General features: G+C 47.0%; 1 protein-coding gene across 3 annotated transcripts in view; it reads right to left on the reverse strand.

The window, feature by feature from the left end:
• Nucleotides 1-19,439, reverse strand: part of LOC110536872 (FSD1-like protein) — an 89,013-nt gene that overhangs the window by 33,690 nt on the left and 35,884 nt on the right. For all 3 annotated transcript variants that reach the window (XM_036936758.1, XM_036936757.1, XM_036936756.1), the window contains exons 6-8: nt 14,140-14,261; nt 933-1,142; nt 284-382 (exon numbers count right to left, since the gene is read on the reverse strand). In XM_036936758.1, coding sequence (XP_036792653.1) covers nt 284-382; nt 933-1,142; nt 14,140-14,261 — 431 coding nt within the window. The remainder of the gene's footprint in view (nt 1-283; nt 383-932; nt 1,143-14,139; nt 14,262-19,439) is intronic.

Consider the following 19,439-nt stretch of genomic DNA (forward strand, 5'->3'; position numbering starts at 1 on the left):
TCACCTCTGGTTTCCAGGGTAACTAACAGTCTCACCTCTGGTTTCCAGGGTAACTAACAGTCTCACCTCTGGTTTCCAGGGTAACTAACAGTCTCACCTCTGGTTTCCAGGGTAACTAACAGTCTCACCTCTGGTTTCCAGGGTAACTAACAGTCTCACCTCTGGTTTCCAGGGTAACTAACAGTCTCACCTCTGGTTTCCAGGGTAACTAACAGTCTCACCTCTGGTTTCCAGGGTAACTAACAGTCTCACCTCTGGTTTCCAGGGTAACTAACAGTCTCACCTCTGGTTTCCAGGGTAACTGGATCCGAGTATTCTCCAGCTGCTGCCTTGTTGCAAGCTCGTACCCGGAAGTTCATGAACTTCGAGTCAAACTTTAAACCTGGAGGATGAATAGCACATTATCTGTACAGGTTCATGATGTTCTGTAGGTGAACAAGTTTTCAGAGTTTGATACAGTTACAAAAAGGTGAAGCAAAGCGACATAGATTAGTCAGATTTTAAACACAAGAAGCTGCATGAAAACACTGCAGTCTTAGCCCGGTCCCAGATCGGCTTGTGCCATCTTGCCAAGTGGCATGACAATGGCAATAGGAGTTGGCAAGACGACACAAACAGATCTGGAACCAGGCTAGGTAATGACCATAGGAGTTGGCAAGGACGACACAAACAGATCTGGGACCAGGCTAGGTAATGACCATAGGAGTTGGCAAGACGACACAAACAGATCTGGGACCAGGCTAGGTAATGACAATAGGAGTTGGCAAGACGACACAAACAGATCTGGGACCAGGCTAGGTAATGACAATAGGAGTTGGCAAGGACAACACAAACAGATCTGGGACCAGGCTAGGTAATGACAATAGGAGTTGGCAAGACGACACAAACAGATCTGGGACCAGGCTACAGTGGGCCCTACTCTAGCTCCGTACCGGACAGTGAGTATTCTGTGGTCTTGATGTTGTCCACCACCTCCCAGCACCGTTCGTCTTTGATGCGTGGCAGTCCTTCGTGGTCGGTCTTTCTGTACTCCAGTATGTAGTGGTCTATCTTGCTGTCCTCCACTGGCATCTTCCAGGCTAAGGACACAGTGTTGTCTAACACCAGACAGTCCCCTACCTCCATCTCTGGGGCTCGAGGGACTGAAACGACACAGAGAAATGGGTATTTAAAAAGACAGCAACAGATCCGTGCGCTGGAAAATAATTTTAGGGTTGACTAAATTACAAGCTTTTTTGGATGTCCCCCTACATATGTAATGACATTCAGGATTCATTAATGGAAATGTTTTTAAAAAAGGAGTGAAAGGTTTTTAGTGAGAGAGACAGAGAAAGAAACATGGTATAGAGGAGATGGACCCACTGGTTGTCCTCTAGGTTACAGAGAGCTGGTAGTCCCATCCACCACACTACCAGGTGGGTGGTATAGAGGAGATGGACCCACTGGTTGCCCTCTAGGTTACAGAGAGCTGGTAGTCCCATCCACCACACTACCAGGTGGGTGGTATAGAGGAGACGGACCCACTGGTGGCCCTCTAGGTTACAGAGAGCTGGTAGTCCCATCCACCAAACTACCAGGTGTGAAACAGGGAAGAGACTCAGGGGGTATGCTGATTTGGTATAGAGCAGACTCACTCTATTAAATTAATCAAAACAGGAAAATTGTACATTTGGCTTGAAATTCAAAAAGGAAATGATCTCAACAGAGAAAAATGTCCTCCTGTGTGCTACATATATCCCCCCACTAGAATCCCCATACTTTAATGAAGACCGCTTCTCCATCCTGGAGAAGAAATCAATCATTTCCAGGCCCAGGGACATGTACTAGTCTGTGGTGACCTAAATGCCAGAACCGGACAAGAACCTGACAAGAACCTGACACCCTCAGCACACAGGGGGACAAACACCTGCCTGCAGGTGACAGCATTCCCTCCCCAATATGTCTCCCTTGACACAACTATGACAACATAACCAACAAAAACAGGTCACAACTCCTGCAGCTCTGTTACATCCTGAATATGTACATAGTAAATGGTAGGCTTCGAGGTGACTCCTATGGTAGGTAGCTCATCTCTTGGCTGTAGTACTGTAGACTACTTTATCACTGACCTCAACCCAGAGTCTCTCAGAGCATTCATAGTCAGCCCACGGACACCTCTATCAGATCAAAGCAAAATCACAGTCTACTTGAACAGAGAGCTGGAAGTCCCATCCACCAAACTACCAGGTGTGTGGTGGATGGGACTACCAGCTCAATCATGAGGCATCAAAGCCAAAGGAGCTGAATAATAATTAAGAAATGCTGTAGATGTAAGGAAAGTAGAGTGGAAATCTACCTAAACAACTTCCTGGACAAAACGTTCCACTGTAAATGTGAAGGTGTAAACTTGGCAGTAGTAAACCTAAACAGTATATTTGACCTCTCAGCTTCCTTATCAAATCTAAAAATTTCAAGCAGAAAACCTAAAGAAAGTTAAAAATGACAAATGGTTTGATGAAGAATGCAAAAAACTAGAAAAGAAATTGAGAAACCTGTCCAACCAAAAACAGAGACCCAGAAAACCTGAGCCTACCCTCCAACCCAAAAAGGCCTGTGGTGTTGCTGATATCTTAAATGATAAAATATACAGACCACAAATTCCAATTGGTTATAATTAAACTCTAACATCATCCTTAGCTCTGGCATCTTCCCCAATATTTGTAACCAAGGACTGATCATCCCATCCCATCATCCAACTACCGTGGGATATGCATCAACAGCAACCTTGGGAAAATCATCTGCATTATCATTAACAGCAAACTCGTACATTTCCTCAGTGAAAACAATGTACTAAGCAAATGTCAAATTGGCTTTTTACCAAATTACCGTACAACAGACCACGTATTCATCCTGCACACAATAATTGACAAAGACACAAACCAAAACAAAGGCAAAGGCTTCTCATGCTATGTTGATTTCAAAAAAGCTTTTGACTCAATTTGGCATGAGGATCTGCTATACAAATTGTTGGAAAAAAATATGACATTTGTTAGAGGAACTCCTATATGTTCATTAACCAATTCAATTAAAACACTCTGTTCGTTTCTAAGAATTTGTAAGATACTTATTTGCATAAAATGGACGGAGACCAGTCTCAAAATTAATCAGTAGCGTTCATTTCCAGAGAGCTCTCCCCATAATAACATGTACATTAGTTTATATACCTCATATTTCGTCATAAATGTCTCTCCTCCTCTCAGATACAATGGCAGTATAGTTCACAAGCCTTCCCACATTGTCTGCCACCTGTTAAACAATCTACTACTAGCCCAAGGTCTCTCCCCTCCCTGGGTGGGGACAGAATGTCCTGTAAGGAACACAGCATTCCAGCCGGTCTGACGATGGCTTCATTAGTTTCTAACAAGGAACAGAAAGTCCTTGTTCTAATTATTGATGAAAACTACACACATTACATTCAGTATCATGATTATTATAAGATCCATACATCCATACAGTAACATAGTAGCATTCTGTTTAGTTATAGTTCTGATTTAAAATGTATACATAATTTAGTCATTCATTATTCATAAAAATCCCTTAACACATTCTAAAATCCATGTACACAAACAACAAGTGTGTGATTAAAATAGGCAAAAAACACATTTAATTCCATAGGGCCGTGGGGTGAGACAGGGATGCAGCTTAAGCCCCACCCTCTTCAACATTGGCAAGGGCACTAGAACAGTCTGCAGCACCAAGCCTCACGTTACTAGAATCTCAAGTCAAATGTCTACTGATGATCTGATGCTTCTGTCCCCAACCAAGGAGGGTCTACAGCAGCACCTATATCTTCTGCACAGATTCTGTCAGACCTGGGCCCTGACAGTAAATCTCAGTAAGACCAAAATAATGGTGTTTCAAAAAAGGTCCAGTCGCCAGGACCACAAATATAAAGTCCATCTAGACACCGTTGCCATAGAGCACACAATAAACGATACATACCTCGGCCTGAACATCAGAGCCACAGGTAACTTACACAAAGCTGTGAACGATCTGAGAGACAAGGCAAGAAGACCAATTAAGATCTGGTAAAAAAAAAAAGACTTGAAATCAGTTATATAACCCATTGCTCTTTTTGTTTGTGAGTTCTGGGGTCCACTCACCACCAAATAATTCACTAAATGGGACAAACACCATATTGAGACTGCATGCAGAATTCTGCAAAAAATATCCTCTGTCTACGACGTAGAACACCAAATAATGCATGCAGAGTAGAATTAGGCCGATACCCACTAATTATCAAAATCCAGAAAAGAGACATGAAATTCTACAACCACCTAAAAGGAATCGATTCACAAACCTTCCATAACAAAGCCATCACCTACAGAGAGATGAACCTGGAGAAGAGTCCCCTAAGCAAGCTGGTCCTGGGGCTCTGTTCACAAACACAAACACACCCTACAGAGCCCCAGGACAACAACACAATTAGACCCAACCAAATCATGAGGAAACAAAAAGATAATTACTTGACACATTGGAAAGAATGAACAAAAAAAAACAGAGCAAACTAGAATGCTATTTGGCCCTAAACAGAGAGTACACAGCGGCAGAATACCTGACCACTGTGACTGAGCCAAAATTAAGGAAAGCTTTGACTATGTACAGACTCAGTGAGCATAGCCTTGCTATTGAGAAAGGCTGCCGTAGGCAGACATGGCTCTCAAGAGAAGACAGGCTATGTGCACACTGCCCACAAAATGAGGTGGAAACTGAGCTGCACTTCCTAACCTCCTGCCCAATGTATGACCATATTAGAGACATATTTCCCTCAGATTACAGACACACAAATAATTCAAAAACAAGGGTCACACCACTGGTCCTAGGGGGGGTCACACCACTGGTCCTAGGGGGGGTCACACCACTGGTCCTAGGGGGGGGGGTCACACCACTGGTCCTAGGGGGGGTCACACCACTGGTCCTAGGGGGGGTCACACCACTGGTCCTAGGGGGGGTCACACCACTGGTCCTAGGGGGGGTCACACCACTGGTCCTAGGGGGGGTCACACCACTGGTCCTAGGGGGGGTCACACCACTGGTCCTAGGGGGGGGTCACACCACTGGTCCTAGGGGGGGGGGTCACACCACTGGTCCTAGGGGGGGGGGGTCACACCACTGGTCCTAGGGGGGGGGGGTCACACCACTGGTCCTGGGGGGGGGGTCACACCACTGGTCCTAGGGGGGGGGTCACACCACTGGTCCTAGGGGGGGTCACACCACTGGTCCTAGGGGGGGTCACACCACTGGTCCTAGGGGGGGTCACACCACTGGTCCTAGGGGGGTCACACCACTGGTCCTAGGGGGGGGGGGTCACACCACTGGTCCTGGGGGGGGTCACACCACTGGTCCTAGGGGGGGTCACACCACTGGTCCTAGGGGGGGGGTCACACCACTGGTCCTAGGGGGGTCACACCACTGGTCCTAGGGGGGGTCACACCACTGCTCCTAGGGGGGGTCACACCACTGGTCCTAGGGGGGGGGTCACACCATTGGTCCTAGGGGGGGTCACACCACTGCTCCTAGGGGGGGGTCACACCACTGGTCCTAGGGGGGGGGTCACACCACTGGTCCTAGGGGGGTCACACCACTGGTCCTAGGGGGGGGGTCACACCACTGGTCCTGGGGGGGGGGTCACACCACTGGTCCTAGGGGGGGGGTCACACCACTGGTCCTAGGGGGGTCACACCACTGCTCCTAGGGGGGTCACACCACTGCTCCTAGGGGGGGTCACACCACTGCTCCTAGGGGGGTCACACCACTGGTCCTAGTGGGGTCACACCACTGGTCCTAGGGGGGTCACACCACTGGTCCTAGGGGTCAAGGGTCACACTGCAGACCCGCACCAAGATGAAGTGACTAAGGGCTGTTGACTAAAGGCTATTGAAATCACAGAGGGGGCTACATTTTAATATTTTTGGGGGGGTTCTTACATTGGAATTATATTGAATTCTGCTTGGATAAATTATTCTATCCCATAATAAACATAACGATCAAATGCCGAGACTCCAAGATCACGGAGTGCTTTTCAAATCTGTAGCCCATCTCTGCTGCGCTGTATCAGCACAATGGAATGCCCTCTACAGCCGTTTTTTTTATGGGCAATTATGCTATTACAAACAGCCTACGTAAATGTGCCGTCCACACAGCTGTCGTATCAAAAATAATGCCAACAAAACGCTGAAAGTAGTAGCGTAGGTATTCATGCATGCAAACAAAAACACTGAATAGCAGTTTGGCTCAGAACTGGGAATGAAAACTAATGGTGAATAGAACAGCGGTACCAGGTAGTAGGCCTAGTAAACACAATATCAGACGGGCAAAGGCCATGACACAATCTAGATTTACACTAGTTACATTAACAGCAAACCAACACAGAAAACAACAAGGTGAATGGAGATCCAGAAATCCTACAGCCCACTACAGTGAGATGCAGCATACAGCCCACTACAGTGAGATGCAGCCTACTACAGTGAGATCCAGAAATCCTACAGCCTACTACAGTGAGATGCAGCCTACAGCCCACTACAGTGAGATGCAGCCTACTACAGTGAGATGCAGCCTACTACAGTGAGATGCAGCCTACTACAGTGAGATGCAGCCTACAGCCTACTACAGTGAGATGCAGCCTACAGCCTACTACAGTGAGATGCAGCCTACTACAGTGAGATGCAGCCTACTACAGTGAGATGCAGCCTACAGCCTACTACAGTGAGATGCAGCCTACAGCCTACTACAGTGAGATGCAGCCTACTACAGTGAAATGCAGCCTACTACAGTGAGATGCAGCCTACTACAGTGAGATGCAGCCTACTACAGTAAGATGCAGCCTACTACAGTGAGATGCAGCCTACTAGTGAGATACAGCCTGCAGCCTACAACAGTGAGATCCAGCCTACTACAGTGAGATGCAGCCTACTACAGTGAGATGCAGCCTACTACAGTGAGATGCAGCCTACAGCCTACTACAGTGAGATGCAGCCTACAGCCTACTACAGTGAGATGCAGCCTACTACAGTGAGATGCAGCCTACTACAGTGAGATGCAGCCTACTACAGTGAGATGCAGCCTACTACAGTAAGATGCAGCCTACTACAGTGAGATGCAGCCTACTAGTGAGATACAGCCTGCAGCCTACAACAGTGAGATCCAGCCTACTACAGTGAGATACAGCCTACTACAGTGAGATACCGCATACAGCCTACTACAGTGAGATGCAGCCTACTACAGTGAGATGCAGCCATCTACAGTGAGATGCAGCCAACAGCCTACTACAGTGAGATACAGCATACAGCCTACTACAGTGAGATACAGCCTACTACAGTGAGAAGCAGCCTACTACAGTGAGAAGCAGCCTACTACAGTGAGAAGCAGCCTACTACAGTGAGATGCAGCCTACTACAGTGAGATCCAGAAATCCTACAGCCTACTACAGTGAGATGCAGCCTACAGCCCACTACAGTGAGATGCAGCCTACTACAGTGAGATGCAGCCTACTACAGTGAGATGCAGCCTACTACAGTGAGATGCAGCCTACAGCCTACTACAGTGAGATGCAGCCTACAGCCTACTACAGTGAGATGCAGCCTACTACAGTGAGATGCAGCCTACTACAGTGAGATGCAGCCTACTACAGTGAGATGCAGCCTACTACAGTGAGATGCAGCCTACTACAGTGAGATGCAGCCTACAGCCTACTACAGTGAGATGCAGCCTACAGCCTACTACAGTGAGATGCAGCCTACAGCCTACTACAGTGAGATGCAGCCTACTACAGTGAGATGCAGCCTACTACAGTGAGATGCAGCCTACTACAGTGAGATGCAGCCTACTACAGTAAGATGCAGCCTACTACAGTGAGATGCAGCCTACTACAGTGAGATGCAGCCTACTAGTGAGATACAGCCTGCAGCCTACAACAGTGAGATCCAGCCTACTACAGTGAGATACAGCCTACTACAGTGAGATACCGCATACAGCCTACTACAGTGAGATGCAGCCTACTACAGTGAGATGCAGCCATCTACAGTGAGATGCAGCCAACAGCCTACTACAGTGAGATACAGCATACAGCCTACTACAGTGAGATACAGCCTACTACAGTGAGAAGCAGCCTACTACAGTGAGAAGCAGCCTACTACAGTGAGATGCAGCCTACTACAGTGAGATGCAGCATACAGCCCACTACAGTGAGATGCAGCCTACTACAGTGAGATGCAGCCTACTACAGTGAGAAGTAGCCTACATACTGAGATGCAGCCTACAGCAGTGAGATGCAGCCTACTACAGTGAGATGCAGCCTACTACAGTGAGATGCAGCCTACTACAGTGAGATGCAGCCTACAGCCTACTACAGTGAGATGCATCCTACTACAATGAGATGCAGCCTACTACAGTGAGATGCAGCCTACAGCCATCTACAGTGAGATGCAGCCTACAGCCATCTACAGTGAGATGCAGCCTACAGCCATCTACAGTGAGATGCAGCCTACAGCCATCTACAGTGAGATGCAGCCCACTACAGTGAGATGCAGCCTACTACAGTGAGATGCAGCCTACTACAGTGAGATGCAGCCTACAGCCTACTACAGTGAGATGCATCCTACTACAGTGAGATGCAGCCATCTACAGTGAGATGCAGCCATCTACAGTGAGATGCAGCCATCTACAGTGAGATGCAGCCTACAGCCATCTACAGTGAGATGCAACCTGCAGCTAGGGTAGGATTCTAGGTTAACCTGCGGCTAGGGTAGGATTCTAGGTTAACCTGCGGCTAGGGTAGGAGTCTAGGTCAACCTGCGGCTAGGGTAGGAGTCTAGGTCAACCTGCGGCTAGGGTAGGAGTCTAGGTCAACCTGCGGCTAGGGTAGGAGTCTAGGTTAACCTGCGGCTAGGGTAGGAGTCTAGGTTAACCTGCGGCTAGGGTAGGAGTCTAGGTCAACCTGCGGCTAGGGTAGGAGTCTAGGTTAACCTGCGGCTAGGGTAGGAGTCTAGGTCAACCTGCGGCTAGGTGGTTTGATGAGGCTGCTTGCTGCTCATGATCGTTCTTTGTTTGCGTACTTTGGCTAAGCTAATTTCTGATATCCATCAACCATATCAACATCAGACCAAAGTCATCCTGTCTGGTCGTGTACCATCCCACTAGAAATGCAACAGGGTCTGTATTCATAAAGTACCTTCGATTAGGATTGCTGGTCTAGGATCAGTTTTGACCTTTTAGATTATAATGAATGGACAGGGGGGGGACCTGATCCTAGATAGGAGCTCCTACTCCAAGACACTTGATGAATACCGGCCCAGATCTGAAGTAACATATCGCTTGTGCTCCTTCTAGTAATCCCATCTGAGATGTTATGGAGGTTATATAAAGGTTAGAGTTAGGTTTCACGTTTCTATATTTGTTCAGCCTTCACAGCACTGCCACCCTGGAAAACACTGTCAGGTTACTCCATGGGCAGTGTCTGAACTGGTACCCTGTTCAATATCTGGTGCCCCATATGCTCAGGTCTAAAGTAGTGCACTATTATAGGGAATAGGGTTCCATAGGGCTCTGGTCTAAAGTAGTGCACTATATAGAGAATAGGGTTCCATAGGGCTCTGGTCTAAAGTAGTGCACTATATAGGGAATAGGGTTCCATAGAGCTCTGGTCAAAAGTAGTGCACTATATAGGGAATAGGGTTCCATAGGGCTCTGGTCTAAAGTAGTGCACTATATAGGGAATAGGGTTCCATAGGGCTCTGGTCTAAAGTAGTGCACTATATAGGGAATAGGGTTCCATAGGGCTCTGGTCTAAAGTAGTGCACTATATAGGGAATAGGGTTCCATAGGGCTCTGGTCTAAAGTAGTGCACTATATAGGGAATAGGGTTCCATAGGGCTCTGGTCTAAAGTAGTACACTATATAGGGAATAGGGTTCCATAGGGCTCTGGTCTAAAGTAGTGCACTATATATAGGGAATAGGGTTCCATAGGGCTCTGGTCTAAAGTAGTGCACTATATAGGGAATAGGGTTCCATAGGGCTCTGGTCTAAAGTAGGACAGGGTTCCATTTGGGACACAGTCCATGCCTACTACACTCCAGACTGCTCTCTAACTATGCCACAGAGGTAAGGGCTAGTCTGTCTCTTTTAGTTACAGTTGAAGACTTTGAGAGGACTGAAGCGCTGCTCTCACGGTCCACTGAGCATGTCTACTAGCTCCGAGCAAACAGAGAGCTCAGCGCTGACGAGCCACAGCCTTGCCTCAACCACACACACAGTCAGCTTGAGAAGGATTTGTCCTATTCAAGCAGTTATCTAGTCTTGTCACTGTGACGACTGCCCTCAAAGCCTCTCCAGGTCCACAACAACGCATACAGCTAATCTGATGTATCAACGTAACCCAGTCAGTTTGAGGTTTGCTCCACTACACTGACAGACTGCCCCGAAAGAGCTATTCAAAGCTTCCCAGTGCCACAACAGAGCATACAGCTAATCTGATGTATCAGTAATACTCAGTCAGAAACACAGCCCTACAGACTGCTGGACCTCAGTCAGAAACACAGCCCTACAGCCCGCTGGTCCTCAATGAGAAACACAACCCTACAGACTGCTGGACCTCAATGAGAAACACAGCCCTACAGACTGCTGGACCTCAATGAGAAACACAGCCCTACAGACTGCTGGTCCTCAATGAGAAACAGTGACTGTACAGCCCTACAGCTCTACAGCCCTACATCTCTACATCCCTACATCCCTACAGCCCATCTCCATCAGTATTACTCCAGTAGGGAATCACTAATATGAGAAAGGTCTTCTCCTGCCCGGGTTAGTTCCCCGAAGATCCTGTTCTCTTCTGGGTTATTTTAGTCTTGTTGAGGTGGTTAACTCTGATCTGTGGTACTGTAGTGTCTGGCTGCTCAGGGCATCTGTGGTCGACTCGTGTGCTAGTCTAGTGCAGTGGTTCTCAAACCTCTCCTGAGGACCTCCAGCCGTGCCATCTGTGGTCGACTCGTGTGCTAGTCTAGTGCAGTGGTTCTCAAACCTCTCCTGAGGACCTCCAGCCGTGCCATCTGTGGTCGACTCGTGTGCTAGTCTAGTGCAGTGGTTCTCAAACCTCTCCTGAGGACCTCCAGCCGTGCCATCTGTGGTCGACTCATGTGCTAGTCTAGTGCAGTGGTTCTCAAACCTCTCCTGAGGACCTCCAGCCGTGCCATCTGTGGTCGACTCGTGTGCTAGTCTAGTGCAGTGGTTCTCAAACCTCTCCTGGGGACCTCCAGCCGTGCCATCTGTGGTCGACTCGTGTGCTAGTCTAGTGCAGTGGTTCTCAAACCTCTCCTGAGGACCTCCAGCCGTGCCATCTGTGGTCGACTCGTGTGCTAGTCTAGTGCAGTGGTTCTCAAACCTCTCCTGAGGACCTCCAGCCGTGCCATCTGTGGTCGACTCGTGTGCTAGTCTAGTGCAGTGGTTCTCAAACCTCTCCTGAGGACCTCCAGCCGTGCCATCTGTGGTCGACTCGTGTGCTAGTCTAGTGCAGTGGTTCTCAAACCTCTCCTGGGGACCTCCAGCCGTGCCATCTGTGGTCGACTCGTGTGCTAGTCTAGTGCAGTGGTTCTCAAACCTCTCCTGAGGACCTCCAGCCGTGCCATCTGTGGTCGACTCGTGTGCTAGTCTAGTGCAGTGGTTCTCAAACCTCTCCTGAGGACCTCCAGCCGTGCCATCTGTGGTCGACTCGTGTGCTAGTCTAGTGCAGTGGTTCTCAAACCTCTCCTGAGGACCTCCAGCCGTGCCATCTGTGGTCGACTCGTGTGCTAGTCTAGTGCAGTGGTTCTCAAACCTCTCCTGGGGACCTCCAGCAGTGCCATGTATTTTATATTTTCTATAGCTAGTACATCTGATTCAACTAAACATCAAGCCCTTAACTACCTGAATCAGGTGAGATGGTTTAGTGTTACAACAACATTGTGAACCATCGTGGCGGGGTCCCCGAGGAGAAGTCCGAACCGTCGTGGCGGGGTCCCCGAGGAGAAGTCCGAACCGTCGTGGGCGGGGTCCCAGAGGAGAAGTCCGAACCGTCGTGGCGGGGTCCCCAAGGAGTAGTCCGAACCGTCGTGGCGGGGTCCCCGAGGAGTAGTCCGAACCGTCGTGGCGGGGTCCCCGAGGAGAAGTCCGAACCGTCGTGGGCGGGGTCCCCGAGGAGAAGTCCGAACCGTCGTGGCGGGGTCCCCGAGGAGAAGTCCGAACCGTCGTGGCGGGGTCCCCGAGGAGAAGTCCGAACCGTCGTGGCGGGGTCCCCGAGGAGAAGTCCGAACCGTCGTGGGCGGGGTCCCCGAGGAGAAGTCCGAACCGTCGTGGCGGGGTCCCCGAGGAGTAGTCCGAACCGTCGTGGCGGGGTCCCCGAGGAGTAGTCCGAACCGTCGTGGCGGGGTCCCCGAGGAGAAGTCCGAACCGTCGTGGGCGGGGTCCCCGAGGAGAAGTCCGAACCGTCGTGGCGGGGTCCCCGAGGAGAAGTCCGAACCGTCGTGGCGGGGTCCCCGAGGAGAAGTCCGAACCGTCGTGGGCGGGGTCCCTGAGGAGAAGTCCGAACCGTCGTGGCGGGGTCCCTGAGGAGAAATCCGAACCGTCGTGGGCGGGGTCCCTGAGGAGAAGTTTGAAAACCACTGGTCTAGTGCAGTGCCTTAGGGACTCTGTACGACGCAGCGCTGGGAGGAGGAGGAACGAGTCAACAGCTGAAGCCATAGATTATAGACTATAGACTATAGATTATAGACTATAGATTATAGACTATAGACTATAGATGATAGACTATAGATGATAGACTATAGATGATAGACTATAGATGATAGACTATAGATGATAGACTATAGATGATAGACTATAGATGATAGACTATAGATGATAGACTATAGATGATAGACTATAGATGATAGACTATAGATGATAGACTATAGATGATAGACTATAGATGATAGACTATAGATTATAGACGGAGTCTGAGCAGCACTTTAAGTCCCTAATAATCCAATGGGAGGGCCTGTCACACCACATGCCATGATTACCTCATGAAGCGGAGCCTGGGTGCTCCCAAAAAAACTCCAGAAAAATCCAAACACATCTCCAAATTCAACCGCTAACTAGTTTTTGACGACACAGAACAGCCTCTCTGGACGACTGATGTGACAGCTGACGCTATAGAGCAACCCTCATCTGACGGAGAGAAGAAGGGAGCAATTTGTTGGAGCATTACTGGTCACACACACACACACACACACACACACACACACACACACACACACACACACACACAAACTTTATGAGAAAGTAGCATGAACCAACTAACCACCCCTGCTTCTGCTATCTATAAGCATTAGGAACACTTTTCCTAATATGGAGTTGCACCCCCCCTTTTGCCCTCAGAACAGCCTCAATTCGTCGGGATGTGGACTCTATGAGGTGTTGAAAGCGTTCCTCAGGGATGTTGACTCCAAGGCTTCCCACAGTTGTGTCAAGTTAGTTGGATGTCCTTTGGGTGGTAGATCGTTTTTGATACACATCGGGAAACTGATGAGCGTGAAAAACCCAGCAGCATTGCAGTTCTTGACACAAACCGGTGCGTCTGGTACCTACTACCATACCCCGTTCAAAGGCATGTCAATCTTTTGTCTTGCCCATTCACCCTCTGAATGGCAAACATTCACATTCCATGTCTCTCAGGGCTTATAAATCCTTCTTTAATCCTGTCTCCTCCCCTTCATCTACACTGATTGAAGTGGATTTAACAAGAGGCATCAATAAGGGATCATAACTTCCACCTGGATTCACCTGGTCAGTCTGTCATGGAAAGAGCAGGTGTTCCTAATGTTTTGTCCACTCTGTAGATTTATTTTATTTTTTTACATTTGATTTTATTTAACCTTTATTTAACCAGGTAGGCTAGTTGAGAACAACATAGGGTTCCATAGGGCCCTGGTCTAAAGTAGTGCACTATATAGGGAATAGGGTTCCATAGGGCTCTGGTCTAAAGTAGTGCACTATATATAGGGAATAGGGTTCCAATGGGCTCTGGTCTAAAGTAGTGCACTATATGTAGGGAATAGGGGCCACTTGGGACACAAGCCAGATGTACGTACCAGGCAGAAACTTGAGGTTCTGGAGGAGTTGCCGTTCCTGGTTGAAGTCCACCATGAGATGGTCCATGTTATCTGTGGCCTTGGGCTTCATGGTCAGTCTGAAGGCTGGTGCCATTGTTACCCTGCAGGGAGGAGCATGGCACAGTGAGGCCACCAGACCACCATAGCAGAGTAACACCACCAACAACAACACCCTTCGGCTAGCCTGAGTCTGTCAGTCTGTTTGTGCTATCACATTCAAGTTTAGTACCGATGTCATTTAAAAAAAAAATCGGAATACATACATAGAGCATATGTTGTGAGACATGCCGACTCCTTGTCATGTTTGTCTTGGTCGTGGCAGCAGCGGCGTTGGAGTCGGCAAGAGCAGGAACAGGTCTGGGACCAGGCTACCCTCCCAGGTGGGGAGCAGGTGGAGGAGACACACAAAAGCTGTGTTTCCATTAACTTGGGATTTTTGTCGCCATTTAGAAAGTTGGCAAAGATAATAGCTTGCCAAGGGTGCATTTCCATTTAACTGTCTGATGTCGATATAAACAGATGGACATAATGACATCACTCCCACCCCCCAAAAATGTTTTTTTACATTTTTCGCAAAAAACCTACAGCGTCTAATAAAAAAAATAAAATTGTTTGACCAGTTGGATATAGGGGGCGCACTTTTAATTTTTGGATGAAAAACGTTTCCGTTTTAAACAAGATATTTTGTCACAAAAAGATGCTCGACTATGCATATAATTGACAGCTTTGGAATGAAAACACTCTGACGTTTCCAAAACTGCAAAGATATTGTCTGTGAGTGCCACAGAACTGATGTTACAGGCGAAACCCAGATAAAAATCCAATCAGGAAGTGCCGCATTTTTTGAAACCGCCTCATGCCAATGACTCTTTATATGGCTGTGAAGGAGCTAGGAGTCAGCTTACGTTTTCCACGTTTTCCCCAAGGTGTCTGCAGCATTGTGACGTCTTTTTAGGCATTTCCATTGGAGAATGGCTGTAAGAGGGCGAGTGGACGCATGGTGTCTCCCGGAGAAAACCTTGCGTAAAATACTGAGGTAGCCATTTTTCCAATCGTTTCTTATGTGAAACCAACTGCCCCGACGGATATATTATCGAATACATTAAAAACACCTTGAGGATGGATCCTAAACGTTTGCTGGGTTTCTGTCAATATTATGGAACAAATTTTGAAAAAGGTTTGGCGTTATAGTTGAAGTGTTTTTCGGACGATTTCTCAGCCAAGTAGGATGAACAAACGGGACGTTTTTCGCCTTCAAAAATATTATTTTTGGAAAAACTGGGAGTCTCCTGAGTGAAAGCATCTGAAGTTCTTCAAAGGTAAATGATTTAATTTGGTTGATTTTCTTATTTTTGTGAAAATGTTGCCTGCTGCCATCAGAGCTTTGCATAGCATTATGCCATGATAAACTTACACAAATGCTTGTCTAGCGTTTGCTGTAACGCATATTTTGAACATCTGAGATGACAGTGTTGTTAACAAAAGGCTAAGCTTGTGTTTGAATATATTTATTTCATTTGCGATTTTTTGCGTATTTATGTCCGCTGCGTTATGCTAATGCGTTTTAAGCTATGATTACGCTACCGGATACGGGTTTGCTAGTCGCAAGAAGTTAAGTGTTTCCATTATCCATTTAGGCAGATCGCAAAATAATTAAATTGTCAACCGCCCCTGTCTGCCCTCCCACACACAAGATCCGCTTCATGGCTCAGGTAGGCCGCCAAAGCCAGCATTGATAGAATGCAATAAATGTATTAATATTTGCTATATTTTAAATCATTCTCATATGCCAACTGTTTGCCACGGTACGTGGTCGCCATGGTGAGACTTGCTCTCCTGTATACAGTGAGGGGAAAAAAAAGTATTTGATCCCCTGCTGATTTTGTACGTTTGCCCACTGATAAAGAAATGATCAGTCTATAATTTTAAATGGTAGGTTTATTTGAAAAGTGAGATACAGAATAACAACAAAAGAACGCATGTAAAAAATGTTATAAATTGATTTGCATTTTAATGAGGGAAATAAGTATTTGATTTCTGTCTCCTAGGTGTCTTTTATACAGGTAACGAGCTGAGATTAGGAGCACACTCTTAAAGGCAGTGCTCCTAATCTCAGTTTTTTACCTGTATAAAAGACACCTGTCCACAGAAGCAATCAATCAATCAGATTCCAAACTCTCTACCATGGCCAAGACCAAAGAGCTCTCCAAGGATGTCAGGGACAAGATTGTAGACCTACACAAGGCTGGAATGGGCTACAAGACCATCGCCAAGCAGCTTGGTGAGAAGGTGAAAACAGTTGGTGTGATTATTCGCAAATGGAAGAAACACAAAAGAACTGTCAATCTCCCTCGGCCTGGGGCTCCATGCAAGATCTCACCTCGTGGAGTTGCAATGATCATGAGAACGGTGAGGAATCATCCCAGAACTACACGGGAGGATCTCGTCAATGATCTCAAGGCAGCTGGGACCATAGTCACCAAGAAAACAATTGGTAACACACTACGCCGTGAAGGACTGAAATCCTGCAGCGCCCACAAGGTCCCCCTGCTCAAGAAAGCACATATACATGCCCATCTGAAGTTTGCCAATGAACATCTGAATGATTCAGAGGACAACTGGGTGAATGTGTTGTGGTCAGATGAGACCAAAATGGAGCTCTTTGGCATCAACTCAACTCACCGTGTTTGGAGGAGGAGGAATGCTGCCTATTACCCCAAGAACACCATCCCCACTGTCAAACATGGAGGTGGAAACATTATGCTTTGGGGTGTTTTTCTGCTAAGGGGACAGGACAACTTCACCGCATCAAAGGGACAATGGACGGGGCCATGTACCGTCAAATCTTGGGTGAGAACCTCCTTCCCTCAGCCAGGGCATTGAAAATGTGTCGTGGATGGGTATTCCAGCATGACAATGACCCAAAACACATGGCCAAGGCAACAAAGGAGTGGCTCAAGAAGAAGCACATTAAGGTCCTGGAGTGACCTAGCCAGTCTCCAGACCTTATTCCCATAGAAAATCTGTGGAGGGAGCTGAAGGTTCGAGTTGCCAAACGTCAGCCTCGAAACCTTAATAACTTGGAGAAGATCTGCAAAAAGGAGTGGGACAAAATCCCTCCTGAGATGTGTGCAAACCTGGTGGCCAACTACAAGAAACGTCTGACCTCTGTGATTGCCAACAAGGGTTTTGCCACCAAGTACTAAGTCATGTTTTGCAGAGGGGTCAAATACGTATTTCCCTCATTAAAATGCAAATCAATTTATAACATTTTTGACATGTGTTTTTCTAGATTTATTTTGTTGTTATTATGTCTCTCACTGTTCAAATAAACCTACAATTAAAATTACAGACTGATCATTTCTTTGTCAGTGGGCAAACGTGCAAAATCAGCAGAGGATCAAATACTTTTTTCCCTCACTTTATCTGAAATAATTGGTTGGTGAAATTTGCATCCAGCCAATCAGAAAAGCAAGTCGAAGCAATTTCATGCATTCTTGAAAGTCAGGACAAGGATCCTGCAAAGAAACATTTATTTTTTATTGTGAAAGATAGATTTAACAAGCAGTAGGCATTGAGATATAAAATGTGTAGCTTCATAGTTAGGCTATGCATTTACATCATGTGCCCCCCCCCTGCGTACCTCCAAAATGATTTGTCAATGCTCATTTTGTTTTCCCGAAAACACAGTTTCCATCATAATTTGTCGCAATAAATAAAAGTTAAACAAAAAACGAATAGCGGATAAAAATGTAGAAAACATCTACTATAACCACCCTTTCAATTGCACGTCGCAAAAACCTGGGTCAATGGAAACCTGACTAACGTCACTTACCTTGGGGTCTGTAACAGCAAACAAAGACTCACACACATATTGACACACTAAATGCATGTTACTTTTAGTTCGCCGATGTCTGACCAGATCGCTGACTACATGAAGAAAACAACTACAAAAAAGACATCTAGTTAGTAAAGCACATGAAACTAGACCTGTAACTCTTTGACCAGATCTGGCTCTGAACCGTGCACTAAGCTAGGCTTCTCACACCACTGCAGCATGTTACCAGGCATGGCCATCGCCCTGGAAACCCAATGTTGAACTGCATTGAATTCTACGTCAGGGCAGATTTTAGCATTTGAATCAGGAAGTTCCCTCTCACGCTCTCTACTTAGGGCCACAACTAGAGTTTACATTTTTAGTGAGGTCCGGACGGAAGCCAAAAACTTTCAAAATGCTATTTGGAGAAGAGTAAAAACGAGTAAAAATGACCCCGGTCATTATCACCTTGGCTGCTGTAGGTTCATTCCCCTCAGTCCAGCTACAAACACGTAGCTATAGCAACTGTAATGTTATAAAGGGGGGTGGGGTGGTGATTCACACTGACACAAAGCATCAGCGACAAAACAAAAACATTGAACAATTTTTTGGATTGTTTGTATTTTAATGTTCCCTATAGGGAAGATAGGTCCTATGGAGATGTTCATTTTGATACATACGGTATCTTATTTTTTAAAGTTCCGATTCATTAGATCAGTACAGATTTTGTCAAGTTCGGGGAACCACAGTACTAACCTCTCTCGGTCTCCTCTGCTTCTTCCTATATGCATTTCAGCCTGCCTCAGTCTCACCACATCACTGTATATCTCAGTAACCTACTCTCTGTAAGGCAAAGTTATGAGAACTTGGTAGCATATTTTTTTGCTCCTGGCCAACACACCGTCAGCAGCATCTCTAGACTAGTTGCGTATTGAGCCGACTGCGAGCTGGGTAGTTCGTTTCACGTCGCCCGCGGCCTCTGCCGCGAGAGGGAGGAGTTAGCCGCTTGAGAGAGTGGTGAATGTGCTGCTAAAGGCAAATCCTGGAGACTCAGGAGAACATAACAAACTCACCACTGGGTCACTAAGAGGCAGGAGAACATAACGAACTCACCACTGGGTCACTAAGAGACAGGAGAACATAACGAACTCACCACTGGGTCACTAAGAGGCAGGAGAACATAACGAACTCACCACTGGGTCACTAAGAGACAGGAGAACATAACGAACTCACCACTGGGTCACTAAGAGGCAGGAGAACATAACGAACTCACCACTGGGTCACTAAGAGGTAGGAGAACATAACGAACTCACCACTGGGTCACTAAGAGGTAGACGCGATTAGAACTCAGGTCAGATGAAGAATAAAAGCTTTCTGGGCTTTGATCAATGGTGGGATGAAATATGTAGATGTTGACCCGTAATAGATTATCTTTATTGTGTACAATATATATTTATTTTTT

Source organism: Oncorhynchus mykiss, chromosome 12 (assembly GCF_013265735.2).
Source record: "Oncorhynchus mykiss isolate Arlee chromosome 12, USDA_OmykA_1.1, whole genome shotgun sequence".
Lineage (NCBI taxonomy): Eukaryota > Metazoa > Chordata > Actinopteri > Salmoniformes > Salmonidae > Oncorhynchus > Oncorhynchus mykiss.